This window comes from Pongo abelii, chromosome 13 (assembly GCF_028885655.2).
Source record: "Pongo abelii isolate AG06213 chromosome 13, NHGRI_mPonAbe1-v2.0_pri, whole genome shotgun sequence".
NCBI classification, from domain to species: Eukaryota; Metazoa; Chordata; class Mammalia; order Primates; family Hominidae; genus Pongo; species Pongo abelii.
Window position 1 is genome coordinate 118513791 of NC_071998.2, and position 15377 is coordinate 118529167.

At 54.2% G+C, this 15377-nt stretch overlaps 1 protein-coding gene across 16 annotated transcripts in view; it reads left to right on the forward strand.

The window, feature by feature from the left end:
- The window catches only part of RALGPS1 (Ral GEF with PH domain and SH3 binding motif 1), a 313313-nt gene that overhangs the window by 284617 nt on the left and 13319 nt on the right, over positions 1-15377 (forward strand). For 8 of the 16 annotated variants that reach the window (XM_054520658.2, XM_054520654.2, XM_054520660.2 and 5 more), the window contains one exon: positions 3910-4036. In XM_054520658.2, the coding sequence (XP_054376633.1) occupies positions 3910-4036 (127 nt within the window). Of the gene's footprint in view, positions 1-3909; positions 4037-5642; positions 5801-8171; positions 8224-15377 lie in introns of all 16 variants that reach the window. The other 8 variants (XM_054520645.2, XM_063714444.1, XM_054520644.2 and 5 more) reach the window with 2 other exon arrangements.

Below are 15377 nucleotides of genomic sequence, written 5' to 3' on the forward strand. Positions count from 1 at the left end.
TGTCCCTTTTCTTTTCCATCAGGAATTTTTTTTTTTTTTTTGAGACGGAGTCTCACTCTGTTGCCCAGGCTGGAGTGTAGTGGTGCGATCTTGGCTCACTGCAAGCTCCGCCTCCCGGGTTCACGCCATTCTCCCACCTCAGCCTCCCGAGTAGCTGGGACTATAGGCACCTGCCACCACACTCGGCTTATTTTTTGTATTTTTAGTAGAGACGGAGTTTCACCATGTTAGCCAGGATGGTCTTGATCTCCTGACCTTGTGATCTGCCCACCTCGGCCTCCCAGAGTGCTGGGATTATAGGCGTGAGCCACCGTGCCTGGCCTCCATAGGGATTTTAAGATCGGCTTAAATGGCCAGGTCAGGAAGAACTTTGAACACCACGTCATGGATGATTTCAAGCAAGGCGGTGACATGGTCAGCTTCACGTTTTTCAAATGCTTGTGAAGCTGTGCCTGGGTTAGATTTTAGAAGATCAGACTGGAGGCAGGAAGACAATAAAATGTGGGGGCCCAGACCAGTCAGTGACAAGAGAGGTGGGCAGGGAGGGGCTGTGCAGAGTCTGGAGGCCATGGTGACTGTGCAGCAAGTGAGGAGGGACAGGGAGGAGAGAAGAGGCAAGTTGCTGTATGGGAGGAGCCGAGGGCGGGCTCCCATTCCAGGCCAGGCGACTGGTAACCCACAGTGCCTCCAGCCAAGGCTGGAAACAGGAGAAGGAGTTGCAGGCTCAGCCTCAGCTATGCTGCACTTGGTGCATCTTAGGAAAGGGCAGATGGAGGGATAGTGCCAAGAGGTGGATATATGGGTCTCAGGCTCAGAAAAGAGGTCTGGGCCAGGCCTGGTGGCACCTTCCTGTGGTCCCAGCTACTCAGGAGGCTGAGCTGAGAGGGTTGCTTGAGCTGGTGAGCCGGGGAGGTCGAGGCTGCAGTGAACCATCATAGCATCACTGCGCTCCATCCTGGGTGACAGGGCCAGACCCTGTGTCAAAAAAAAAAAAGAAAAGAGGACTGTAGTCAAGATTTAAGAGTCATCAGCTATCCAATCAAATAAAAAACAGGAGCCAAAGAGGGAGGCCTGTGTGGACACCTCCAGCATGAGGGGTGTTAGAGGAAAAGGAGGAGCTTATGGAGGAGGTGGTGACAGTGATTGAAGAGGCACAGGGAGAAGCAGGAGAGTGTGGCATAGCGCCCACCAAGGAAGGAGGGCATTTTGAGAAGGAGTGACCCTGAGCACCAGGTGCCAAGGGCTCTGGGAGGAGGCCGACGAGCCTTCACTGATTTGGCAAGAAGGAGGTCAGTGGAGGTCATTAGGTACAGAAGTCAGAGCTGAGTGACTGGAGGAGCACAGACCTCCATTTGCTGGGAAAAGATCCAGTGAAGGACCTTGGCTTACAGGAAAAGAGAGACTAGAGCTTGCCTGTAGGCTGGGGGAAGGAGCCAGAGAGAGAAGGGGAAATTGAGGCAGTGAATTCTCAGAGGAGACTGGTAGGACCTGAGAGAAGAGAAGGGCCCCGGCCTGGCGGGAAGGCCAGTGTGAATGGAGGTGTGCATGGCCACTGCAAGGGTGGCTGTGAGAGAGATCCCACCTGACAACCAGTGTTGTCACTGAAGTAAAGAGTGGCAGCATTTGAAAGGGTTGGGGTCTTGGAGTTGCCTGGGGGCACTGAGGAAAGAAGTGACATTTTGGAATGTTATTGAGAATAAGAAAGTTGGCTAAGGCTTAATAAAGGGATTGGCGGGGGCGGATGAAGGAGAAGGTGCCTGTGCAGAATGGGGTTGGGAAGGAGAGGGGACAGCAGAGGAGACAACTCGTGGGAAGTGAGCACTCAGCCGGCACAGGAGCTCAGAACTGGAGGTGATGCAAGTGCCCTTGCCTCCTGAATCTGCCAAAATGCCAGATGGGCCAGACTTCCCACAGTATGCGGGCTGGGGGTGTGGGTCATTATTTTGGACATTAAGATGACCCAAGCAGGCTGGAGGACATGGGAACCTGTAGGCCACTGGTGGGTCTGTAGGGCCTTGTGTTGGAGGACCTGGAGCTCTGGGTAGGCTTGGGCTTTATGGGTCCCCCCAGGAAAGTTCTCCAGCCATGGCCAGGCAGCCACCCCCTTGATCTGTTCTGCATTTGATGTTCTCTGCAGGAAGCAGCTGAGCCCCTTTGTAGAGTCACTGGTTCCCACCCCCAGTGCCTGGCCCAGATAGCCAGAGCTCGGCAAGCCTCTGGAGTCAAAAGACCTCCCTTCCCAAGCCACAGAAACTAAAGAGTGCCACAGTGGCCAGGGCCACATTCCTCCAGACATAGCTGAAGACATGGCCAGCGTGAAGGATTTGGCCTCAGTCTCTGTGTATTGTGCACAGTGAGGTTTGCGCCCCTAACTCCCTGGCTCTGGTGACCTGTTAGCCCCATGACTGGGTTGAGAAGGACATGGTAATAATTACCATAATAAATTAAGTATGAGGGCTAAACTATGAAAGTCTGCGTACATTACCTCATGGACTTCTTCTGACCACCTGCAAGGTGAATTGAATTATTCCCACTTTTCAGATGAGGAAACTGCGGCTCAAGGGTTATGTTCAGTAACCTATCCATGGTCCCAGGTAGTAAATGAAAGACCTAAGATCTGAACCCTATCTGTCTAGCTGTGCTCTTGCCCCTTTTTGTTTAATGAGTACATAGAGTCCAGAAAGTGGCTGTGTAAGAGCTCAGGGGTAAGGGAATGGACTTGGTGTTAGAAGACACACTTTTTTTTTTTTTTTGAGACAGAGTCTCATTCTGTTGCCCAGGCTGGAGTGCAGTGGCACAATCTTGACTCACTGCAACCTCCACCCCCTGGGTTCAAGCGATTCTTCTGCCTCATCCTCCTGAGTAGCTGGGATTAGAGGCGTGTGCCACCACACCCGGCTGATTTTTGTATTTTTAGTATAGCAGGACGAGTTGCAGACAAAACTCCTCAGACACCACATTGAAGAAGGAAGAGGTTTTTTATTCGGCCGGGAGCGTCAGCAGACTCGTGTCTTAAGAGCCGAGCTCTCCGAAAAAGAAACTCCTAGCCCTTTTAAGGGCTTACAACTCTAAGGGGTCTACGTGAAAAAGTCATAATAGATCAAGTAAGCGTGAGGAACGTGACTGGGGGCTACATACATCAGCTAACAGTACAAAAAGTTTTACAGTGCTTTCTCATACAATGTCTGGAATTTACAGATAACACCAGTAGTTTTGGTCAGGGGTTAATATTATTATTATTTTAGCCACCAGGGCCAGGTGGTGGTGCCAAGGTCGTCTAGCTATTTATCTTCTGTTTCTTTCCAACTTTTTGCTTTCTCCCTTTTCTCCTGTCTTACAAACTAGGGAAAAGAGGAGGTTGGGGAGAAACTGAGAAGGACAACAGGAGAAGTGGTAGCCTCATACCATATTAGTAGAGATGGGCTTCCACCATGTTGGTCAGGCTGGTTTCGAATGCCTGACCTCAGGTGATCCACCTGCCTCGGCCTCCCAAATTGCTGGGATTACAGGCATGAGCCACCACACCCGGCCTAGAAGACATACTTTGAAGTCTCACCTCTGTTGTTCACCAGCTGGGTGTCCTTGGATAAGTCATGCCATGGTGAAGCAGGGCCAAGACTATCCCCATGTCCATCCATAGTGCCCTCCCTTTGGCCAGGACAGCAGGACATTGACCATCCTGAGAGTTGGTTGTCAGCCTTGGGAGTCAATAACTATATGGAGAGTGAAGGATCAATATCTAATGAGTAGGAAGCTACAGAGCTCATATGAACCTTGCCCCACCTGTGACAGCTGGGCCAGTTGCTGTACTTCAAACCCGGGGCCCACCTCCACACCCCAACCCAGCCTGCGCAGCCCCTCACCCTCCCATCATAACCCCCGTTGTTGCTCTCTCTGCTCTGTTTGCAGGTCCCTCTGCTGGCTCTGGTTCTGCGAGGTTCAGCCGGAGGCCCACCTGTCCTGATACATCTGTTGCTGGCAGCCTCCCCACACCTCCAGTCCCCAGACACAGGAAGAGCCACAGCCTAGGCAACAAGTGGGTGACTGAGCAAGCCCTCCCCCCGGGCTTCAGACCGTCCTGCACATGGGCCTGGGCACAGTGCAGGGAAACACTTGCTGGCTGGGTCCCTCCCCTGCCCTGTTCTGGGAGTTGCTGATGAGAGCTCTTGGAATCCTGGCCAGTGCACTTTCCTGAGGCTGGTGTGAGCTTGGGAAGAGCTGAGGGGCACTGTGGCAGCACTGACTCCACACCACCGACAGGTGTCTCAGGCTCAGCAGCTGATGGAGGAAGGGTGCAGGGAAGGGCAGGGAAGTAGCCACCAGTGGCATTCCAGAGAATCTGCCCAAGCCCAGTTAATGACTCATGGAAAACCCCAAAGTCCAGTGGACACCAGTGACTGTCATCCAGGGCAGTGTTCAGTTTCTCATGGCATCTGCCTACAGAGCAGTGAACCCGCTGGCTCATCAGTCCTGTGAGGCCCATAGCTGGGGGACATGCGTGAGCCCTCGGCATGGCTAGGGCAACTGTGCGTGTGTCTCCAGGGCATTAGGCACAGGCTTCTGAACAGATGAGTCCCTTCCTTCCTTCCTTCCTTCCTTCCTTCCTTCCTTCCTTCCTTCCTTCCTTCCTTCCTTCCTTCCTTCCTTCCTTCCTTCCTTCCTTCCTTCCTTCCTTCCTTCCTTCCTTCCTTCCTTCCTTCCTTCCTTCCTTCCTTCCTTCCTTCCTTCCTTCCTTCCTTCCTTCCTTCCTTCCTTCCTTCCTTCCTTCCTTCCTTCCTTCCTTCCTTCCTTCCTTCCTTCCTTCCTTCCTTCCTTCCTTCCTTCCTTCCTTCCTTCCTTCCTTCCTTCCTTCCTTCCTTCCTTCCTTCCTTCCTTCCTTCCTTCCTTCCTTCCTTCCTTCCTTCCTTCCTTCCTTCCTTCCTTCCTTCCTTCCTTCCTTCCTTCCTTCCTTCCTTCTCTCCCTTCTTCCCTCCTTCCCTCCCTCCCTCCCTTCCTCCTTCCTTCCATCCTACCTACCTACCTACCCACTTCCAAGGCACAAGCTCAGCCCAGCCCAGGCAGGCCCTGGAGGAGCTCCAAGGCTGGGGGAGAAAGAGTTGCTCTTTGAGTGTTAAGCAGCCCTCTGTGCTAGACACTCTGCATATGCCTGTCAAGCATGATCTCCCTGAGTCCCCATGCAGGCCTCTGAGGTGGGTCCTATTATTACATATTTTGAGAACGAGTCTAATGAGGTTCAACAAGGTGAAGTTCCTTGCAGTGGTGGAAGAACATCAGAGCAAGGGTGTGGACCCGGTGCGTGTGACTCTAGGAGCAGACATCCTGGCCACAGGCCCACTGCTCACCTGTGCGGCCTCATCACTCACAAGCAGCATCTGCTCACTCGAGCCTCATAGCGACCTGGGAGATGGGCAGAGCAAGTATTGTTATCCCCATTGGATGGATGGAGAAACTGAGGCTCAGAGAAAGGATGTGACTTGCCCAAGGTCATGGCATGAGAGAGGACAGAGCCTGGGCTGTACCGTGGCTCTGGGTGGAGGCCTTTTTCCTGCAGCTGCACCATCAGCTCCAGCCCCAGGCAGGTGTAACCACTGTCACTCCATAGATAAGGAGCTTTGCCTTCTTTCTTCCTTTCCATTTTCCAGTATGATGTGTCAGTTGAGTGTAGTTGAGAGTAAAAGTGCGACATTCCCATCGGAGAAAGCAAGGCACCTACTGGACGACAGTGTCCTAGAGTCCCGCAGCCCCCGAAGGGGCCTGGCTCTGACCTCCTCCTCTGCTGTCACCAATGGACTCTCCCTAGGTAAGCGTCTCCAGCCTGCACATGATAGGCTGGTGGGCTGTAGGCCCAGCGTGTGCTCCGTGTCTGTCTCTGTGTCACTGTGCCATGCCCAGTGGCGCTATCATTCTGGGGGACCCAGTGGCCCCTCACCTCCCTGCAGAAGTGGCTGCCTGCAGGAATCGCCCAGACCCAGGGAAACCCTTGTTTCCTAGCTTCGTGGGCTTCATGAAGAGCCCTGGATCTGTCCTCATCCTGCTGGTGACATGGCAGGCAGGTAGAAAAAGCAGCCAAACACATGCCTGAGACCAGCTGCCATTGGCTGGCAGCTCCCCAGACCAGACTGGACCACAGTCAGGCTTCTGTCCCTGAGGGATCATGACCCACAGGGCCCCGCAGGGCAAAGCAGGAGAGGCAGCCAGGGAGGGTAGCTGGGTGGCCACTGGGTTCTCATTGCGTACTTGTCTTCACAATGGGAAGCTAGAAGGAGGGAGGATGAAAAATTGATGTTCAGGGATGAAATTGCATCACTGAGTGTCAGCCAGACTTGGTGCTTATGGCAACAGAAGAGACAGAAATTGTGCTGCTGAGGCTGGGATAAGAAGAACTTGACATTAGGACTCAGGCTGGTGTTGAGCTCTGGTTGTATGTCCGTACCCCTGCAGTGTCCAGGTCAGCTGAGGACAGGTGGGCACCGCCCTGTTATTACTGCTGTCAGGCCAGTGTGCTCTGATGCCTGTTGCCTTTCATTGTGCCTATGCCTCTGTGGTCTGTGTGTCTGTGTGTCTGTCGGCTTCCCTTAGCAGGGAGTCCTCCCATGGCTGGTGGTTAGACCAGTTGCCGAGCTGGGAGTTGATCTTGTGAGGACTGCAGAGCAGAGGGCCCAGAGCATGGGGGTGGGGGGCGGGAGGGGACAGGAGAAACAGGCAGGAATCACTCCCACATCTCTGTGAAAGCAAGTCAGTCTCAGAGGGCGTGGGCAATATCAGTCCAGGGGTCGCTGTCTCCCACGCCCTGGAAGTCTGACAAGCATGTTCTGTGTCTGCCTCTGTCCTCAGAGGAGATCATCCTGTTTGGAGCCAGTCGGGGTTATACAACGGCTCAGGACAATGTGTCCAGGGTTACGAGGTGTGCCTTGGGAGAAGAGTTCCAGGTCATGCATGGGGAAAGGCTGGGTTGAGCAAAGGTGTGCAGGTTTCTTCCCAGAGACGCAGCTGTGCTGGTGGGTGGGAGTCCTCTAAGAAGGCATCAGAGTCCACAGTGTCCACATTCTTTGGTCATGGGACCCTCTTCCTTGGAGTGTCCAATGGGACCTGGGTTCTGAGGAATGCCCTCTGGGAAATGCCGGCCCAACAGCACTCAGCTGGGCGGCAAAACAGCTGTTTTATATCCAGAAAACTTTGTGAGCTGCGCCTGAGTCCAGGCCTTGCTATTCCTGAGACAGAAAACGGAGTCAGATGCAGAGCTGTCCAACGTCCAGACAGGAGATCATAAGGTTGTTTGGTTCCCGGCTCCTCAAGTTGGGGAATTGAAACTGTTTTTCTGTTTGAGGCCAAGAGCCCTGATTAAGTGGCCATGTGTGCATGTGCCCTGTTGGGAGCTGGGCTGGTCCTCCCCTCTGTGATGAGGGCCATTAGACAGATGCCAGGGGGCCTGGGATCTCTTCCCTCTCCCTTTCCCAGTTCTCGGCCTTGGTGCTCTTTCAGGCAAAGAGCACTGAACCTCAGAGCCTCTGAGGTCTGAGAGACAGTCCAGAAGCATTGCACGTGGATGCTTGGGTGAGAGGAGAAAATCTCTCCTTCAAGAGGGCTTAGAGAGCCCGGGAGAAGCAGGGTCTCCCATTCAGCCCAGAGGGACAAGCCTGAAGGAGGAACAGGTAGCAAAGCTGTGGGACCCAGCCCCTCTCTGTGACCCCACTGGCCAGGGGTCTGCAGGGGCTCTCCCTTGAGGCTTCTGTCTAATGCCAGGTAGCTGCACTGTGACCAGCGTCTAGTCAAGTCCTGACCCTTGGGGAAGAGGAAGAGGTGCTCATTTGGCCTCACCAGGTGAGGCCTGTTCTAGTCCTGGCTTCACTTGGGCCAGAAGGGAGGCAGTGGTGGAGCCAGGTCAGGCCCAGAAGAAAGCCTGAGGACCCAGACCCCAGTGGGCCAGTGGGCAGTTAGCTGTGGCCCCCGGGGGCAGTGGGAAGTAGTAGAGGACCTGCCTGGAACAGTGGTTCTTTGACCCTCCCAGAGCAGAGTTACAGCAAAAACTCGAGTACGTTGAGGCTCCCAATGTCAGGAAGCAGTTTCTGTGGTACTTCTGTGAGCTCAGGGGGCCTGGGCCCGGTGACCCAGGAAAACAGGCCCCTCTTCTGTGAAGCCGTTGTGCTCATTGACCTGTGTTCCTTTTCCAGGCAGTAGTGAGAGCTCAGAGTTTAGTGAAGAGATGTCTTCAGGGCTGGAAAGGTGAGTGTGGCCTCAGCATGGCCTCCCTCCCAGGGGTGGTGCTCAGGGCCGAGGGAGCCCAAGACAGGCCCCGGGCAGGGACGGGCCCTGCCCCACCCACCCTGTGAGGCTGCTCTGTGGCTCCTTCAGCAGTCTGGCCGGGGCAGGGCTGACTAGGAGGGAGGATGGAAGAGCAGGATGGTTGTTGGGGCCCCAGCCCCCATGCTCTGAGCAGCCCCACGCCTCTCCTGATCCAGGAGGTTCTTCCTCCAGCACAGCTGCAGGAGGCCTGTGAGTAGATTTGGTCGGAAGTGTGGGTTCTTGAAACCGAAAGCCTAAGAAGTGGCCTGTTCTTGAGATGGGCATGTGGCTCCGCCTGGTGGGGTCTGAGAATATTGCACCCTAATGGCCTCGGGCCTTGGGTATTTATTGACCCCCACCCTGCTAGGCACTGGTGACAGGGAAGTGGCCACAGCCTCTGCCTCCCTCGAGGATCCCTCTGCCTCCCTCGAGGATCCCTGGGCCTAGGGTTTGGCTCCCTGGGAGAGCCTGTCTGCCAGGGCCCCAGGCCTCCTGCTCAGGAATTCCCATCGCACAGCTCCATGTACTGGTGTTTTCCTGTGCCAGACGCCCGGTGATCTCTAGGAAGGCAGGGGATGCTGTGAAGGGGGTGCCCCCACAGCCATGGCACCACCAGGGGTGAAGGGCATCATGGTGACTCAGGGTTTGAGGGGAGGCAGGAAACATCCAGTGACACAGAATGTCTAGGAAAGGCAGGTTTGCACCAGTATCCGGGGCCCTGGGCACACACACACACGTACACATGCATACTCACATATACACACATGCCCTACACACTCACATATACCCATGCACACACTGTACACTTGAACTCACCTATGCTTGCAGTCTCACATACACAGGCACACGCTCACACATGTGCTTGTGTATACATTCATATAACCACACTGTCACACATGTGGGTGTATACACTCACACATGTACATATGCATGCATGCATGTACACTCTCACACATTTGTGTGCATAAACACTCATATGCATACATGCACACACACACACTCCTCCTCTGGCGCTGAAGCTTCTCTCCTCAGTCTTCATAATCATAAATTGGCCAGAGAGAAGATAGGTGCTGCCTAGCAACTCCTCCCAGGGCAGAGGGGCTGCCTGCTGGTCAGTGCTCTTGGTTGAGCATGGCCTGTGCCAAGCACTGTCCTGGTGCTTTGCATGCATGGATGTACCAAATCCTCAGCACTCCTGCACAACAGCCATTCATAGTGTCCCCATTTTATACATATGGAAAACAAGGCTCAGAGAGGTAAAGTGACTTACCTGCTCCACACTCTGGTATGGACAGAGCTGAGCCACACCCAACAGCCTCCTGACCACTGAGCCACCTCTTCATCACTGCTCCACAGCTTGGCCAGATACGGGGACTGTCCCATATTGGTCAGTCAGTCTGTCTGCCTGTGAAACCCAAGATGGGGGTTGGTGGGGGAGTGACGATATGCCAGCCCTCAGAGGCTCTCTCGTTCCCCTCCCCGGCCATCTGGGTTGCTCAGACAAATGGGCCAATAGCTTTCACCCTGGGAGCCACCCCGGCAGTGGGGAGGAGAACTGGACAGGCACAAGGGCAGACTCTAGAACTCTCAGCATCAGTCAGGGGACTCCTGGGGACACCCTGAGGGAGATAGCTTACAGGCAAGCCAGCACCTCCCCTGGCCTCAGGCCAATGAGAAGACATCAAATGGCAAACAGAGGCACAGATCCTGAATAGCAGCTAGACCTGGACCTGTTGTTCATTCGTTCATTCATTCTTTCACTCGCTTATTCCTTCATTCACTCACTTATTCATTCAGTAGCTGTTAAGCAGCTGCTCCCTGCCAGACACCACACGAGTTACTGAAGGTGTAGCAGATATAGTTCCTGCTAAGTACTCATGACTGAGATTAGAGCTTCTAGGAAGGAGGATGGTGAGAGAGAATTCCTTGTCCCAGGGAGATGATGCTGTTTGCAAAGCTGTCATGATCACTGTAGGCCACAGCATTTCATAGCATTTAGATCACTATCCATCCGAATGTCTAGAATAAGTGATTTTGGGATCTCTTCCAAGCACTGGTCTCATGGCTGGCGCAGATGCCCGGCTCTGCCTCCAGCAGTCTTGAAACATCCCTGCAGGGAGGATGTCCTGTTTCTCATCCTCTGAGGGTGGCTTTTGGCGCAGCCCCACTTTGGGGAGCAGGAGGCCACCTGCTTTGGAGGATGCCAGTGGGCCTGCGATGTCTGCTCCAGTCAAGACCCAGGCCCCGTGCAGTCCTGATGAGCAGATGCCAGCTGCCCCTTGGCCACCAGCCTCCGTCTCCATCCTGCACTGCCTCTTACATTCCCTGAAATAATCCACACTCGCAAAAGCACAGGAGCATTCTGGACCTTCCTGGAGAGTCCACAGGAGAGTTGGAGGGGAAGATTGACCTCTTGCAGCTTGAAAATCTTCATTGCCTGTGGCTCTTTTCTTTCAGTTACTCACCTTCATGCTCTAACCTGGGTCTTCTCTATTCCTGACCTTCATGGGCCCGATGCTTAGCTCCTCCAGGTCCTCCATCCACTCCCAGCTCTCACCCAGGCCAAATCCTCCTACTCTAATGGGGAGCAGACTCCCTCTTCCTCAGAAGACTGAGTGTCAGCGTGCCTGGGCCCAGAGGCCAGCACCTGCCCTGAAAGAGCTTCCCCTCCTCGGAGACCCCACCAGCTGTTCCCTGCAGATGCCGTAAGAACACAGCTTTCTCTGCAGGTCACAACTCTTGAGCAGACAGAGGCCGTGGAGCCAGAGCCAAGGGTGCAGGGGAGGCCTGGGCCACTCAGAGAAATGAGGGTGTGAGAGAAGAGAGGAAGAGGCTTGGCCGTGGTGGGGGAGACAGCATTTCGCCCCACAGCTCTGAAGCGCAGGGGCCACACTCTTCTATTGAAGATTGCCACCAGCCCCCTGCCCCTCAGCCCTGGTAATAAGCCTGCCCAGACTAGGAAGAGAAATAGAGCCAGATACCAAGATGAAAGACAGGGAGACCCCAGGCCAGTTCCTCCACACCACACACACCTCTGGTGGGTTGAGGGCACATCTTCATCACCAAGAATGCCACTGTCAGCAGGCAGGCAGGAGTTTCTATTGTCTGGCCAGGGGTGAGACTCTGCATGCCCGTCTGGTGAATTTGCCTTCCCTGAGTTTACACACATAGATGTCTCCTCTTTGGGTAGTAGCCAGAGTTCAGGCTGCAGATGGCCAGTAGGTCCCCAAAGTGTTTGGCCATAAAGAGCTTCCACACGGGAGCTGGAGCCCACTGAGGCCTGTGGAGCTGCTGTACTGCCCTCGGTGGGAATGGGTCTGTTCCTACTGGACTGTGGAACGAGGGTGCAGAGAGCAAAGGGGACACTCTTCTGCTCTTCGTCCTCCTGTCTCCTCACCCATGTCAGCCTTGGCAAGGACACAGGGCCTGTGGGGTTGGGGAGGCACAGTGAGATGCAGGGAGGTGTTTGTTAGTCACTTCTGAGCTCCCAGGCTGCCTTAAAGACCCTCCCCTACCCTCGGGGCCCAGAATGAGGACAGGGTGGTGGTCCTGGGCCAGGGCCCTCAGGAACCAGAGAGCTATGGGCAGGGGTGGGTCTGCTCTTCTCTGTGACTCCACCTAGTATCCCTGGTCAGCAGTCTTCCTCACCTCATGCCGGGGAGAGTAGGGGCGAGGAGAGAAGGGGGGGGCCTAGCACACTCTGCTCTCCCAAGGAGGTGGGGAGGCGGCTGCAGGGCAGCGGCCACAGGGCATTCAGTTACCTGGAGAGGAGGGCTGTGGGCTTGTCAGGATGATCTCCAGCCAACCTCGGGCCCCTTGGAAACCAACAGGGAAGGGAGCGTTTAGTCAAGAGCAGTGGTATTGGATAACAGATGCCTTTTTCTGCCTGATTTGGAAAGCAAGTGTTGGCACTAAGATGAAAACAAGAATATCAGCCTATGAGTTAAAGGATTTTAAATGAGGTGTTTTTAAAAAGATGAACAAAATGGATTGTAGCGGCGATCATGTGTGTATATATGAAAATAGAGTCTCACTCATCCTGAGTATTTCTGGTCTCTAGATTTATTGAGTGAGTTTATTTTCCCTGTATTCTTCAGATTTTCCACAGTGCGTAAATGTTTCTTTTCTACCCAGAAAAACAATTAACATTTAACTGTATAAAAGAAAACATAATCAGAAATGATTACTGATCAGTTTTTAACAATTGAAGTATGAAAGTGCCACAAAGTTGATTACGAAACCCTTGGCCACCATCTCCCCTGGTCGGAATCACCTGGCTCTGTGGAAGGGCCTTCTCGTGTGAGGCACAGGCTGTAATACAGGTCGTGGGAAGAGTAGGGGATGGGGGGGTCCTTGGAAGGCCCAGGGTGAGAGGAGGCCCCTGTAGTGGGTGAGGGAAGTGAGGCTGGGGCAGGGTTGGGGGGGCACAGTGCACAACCCTCTCTGAAGCAAAGCCCGTTCCTCTTCCTGCTCTGGAGGAGGTGAGGGAATGGGACAGAGCTCAGAGTCTTAAATAAGTCCTGTCAGGGAAGCAGTTGTGCAGGATGCAGTGGGAGGCTCCAACAGGGCGACCTGCATCAGGCACCAGGCTCAGAGGTGGCTTCTGGAGGAGGGGATGGTTAAGCAGCAGCCCAGGACATTTAGGGAAGAGGACCCTAGAGAGCCCTCAAGGCAGGACCTGGGACCTGAAGAGGCTGTGGGCTGTGAATCATGCACCAGGCTGGGACAGATGGCCCAGGGCTTGGTGTCTGTAAGAGTCTCGTACAGGAGAGCTGGGCCCCATGGCAGGTCCTGTTCTGTGGAGTTCTCAGTTGACCTCCACAGTGAAAGGCACAGCCAGCCGTGCAGGGGGACCTGAAGTCAGGACCACTGATCCTCCCAGGCCCTTGGGCAGCTCTCAGTACCTCTGAGCCTCCATTCCTCAGCCCTGTGATGAGGCTAGGCACAGTGAAGATCTAACACATAGGTGGAGCTACCACATCTGAGGAACTGATTTAGGGACTTTTTTTTTTTTTTTTTAGACAGAGTCTCACTCTGTTTTCCAGGCTGGAGTGCAGTGGCACTGTCATAGCTCACTGTAGCCTTGATCTCCCAGGCTCAAGAGATCCTGCTGTCTCTGCCCCCCAAGTAGCTGGGTACAGGTACACGCCACCATACCTGGCTAGTTTTTTTATTTTCATTTTTCAACAGAGATGGGGGCTCACTGTATTTCCCAGCTGGTCTCAAGCGATCCTCCCACCCCCACTTCCCAAAGTGCTGGGATGACAGGCAGGAGCCACTGTGTCCAGCATGAGTTAGAGAGTTTTATGAATTTCCCTCGATAGGTACTACTTACCACCAAGAAAGCAACCCAGGGGTCTAAGGCTGGGTAGAGGGAAGAAAGGTTTCCTCAAATGCAGTTCAGTCATCATGGGAGGGATGGACCGGAGTGATGGCAAATTTCTACCAGCACCTGGTGGCCTCCAGGATGACACTAGACTGTGGGAGGGCCCCTCTAAGAGGTCGCTGCAGACAGTTGCCCCCCAGAGTGCTATGGGGTGGTGCTGTAGGGCGTTCAAGGAGTTGGGTGATGCAGTTTCTGCCCATGTGAGGTCTACCTGTTCGTTTTAGCTGGTGGGATCATCCGACATCCTTAGGGAGGCACCAGGGAAATGCAGTCATGGTGACAGAGCACCAAGTCTCCTGCCCCAAAAACTGAGTTTTAAAAGACACTTGTTTCCTTCTTTGAGAAGATCAGAGGACCCTGGTAGATGCCCAGGTCTGCCAGGTCGCAAGGATGCCTCTCAAGCCCCAAACTCTGCAGTATTTTGAGAGAGGCAGGCCAGGCTCTGAAGGCGATCCTGCAGGTGATAGATCCCCTCGGCTGCAGCAGACATGCCAGTGGCCATTCTCAGGGTGACTGCTGCAGAAGACCTCACTGTCCCCCACACCTGTGGCTGAGGCCAGGATCCCAGGCTCTCATTCTTCCCCTGAGTCTGGTGTCCTCGGGTTCATTCTGCTGCCTGGTGCCTGGCTTCAGTGCTCTGGACACTTGGCCTGTCTCTCCTGCATGAGACTCAGAGACACTGAGCCCTGGGCCACCTGTCCCAGCTTGGTGCATGACTCAGCGCCTGCAGCCTCTTCAGGTCCCAGGACCCCCCTCGAGGGATCACTAGGGTTCTCTTCACCAAATGTCCTCTGGGTGGCAGCCCAGTTAGACAATTTGCCAGCTTCTGATTTGGGTTTCCCTCCGATATGTGATCTCTTCCCTCACTCCCTTAGCTCCAAACACTAAAGTCTGGCAATTGAGGCTCCAGCCAGCAGACTGAGAGAAGTCTGCAGAGAGAAGAGTGCACAAAGAATCCCTGGCCTCTAGGGGCTAGGGCCTTTTGCTTGACTCTGTTTTCGAGCCCTGCCAGGCAGCTGCTGCTGCTTCATGGGTAGCTGAGAAATCTCTGCCCACAGCTTCTCTGTCCAATATCTACAATTCCTCCAGAGTCAGCACCTAGAAAGCGGGCAGGATGCTCCTTCCATCTTGTGTCCATCCTTCTCTGTGCATATCTGCTTTACTCCTCCCCACTCTCTCTCAGACAAGATTTCTGAACTTCTCAGTGCACAGAGGGGAAGATGGATGATGCCTCACGGCATGCCTCATGGCAACTTGGGATGCCTCCCAAGTTTACTTGTGATAGTTTTGCCCAGCCACTGAGCCTCACTTGCAGCCTCTCAGATCTGGTTCCTAATCACCAGGAGAGAAGATCTGGCGTACCTGGCTTGGATCACTGGTGTTGCCCTGTCCACTTAGCTGTCAGAAGGATGGGGACATACAATACAAATGTGGTTCCTAGGGACCCACTTAGTGAATCAGGGACATTGCCCAGAGAAGAGTGGGTGGCCCATAGAGAGCAAATGTCCTTCAAAAAGTGCTGCTAGAAGGGACATCCCAGGGCCCAGCAGAATTCAGGGTAGCAGCTTCCTGCCTGAAGATGAGGGTGAAGCATCAGAAAGTGGCCAGCATAGGCCATGGCCTAATTGGATGGCTTCCTATCCAGGGTGTGCAGGCGCAGGTGGACACTGCTGATCAGTAGCATCACCTGGACCCTTCCACATGTGCA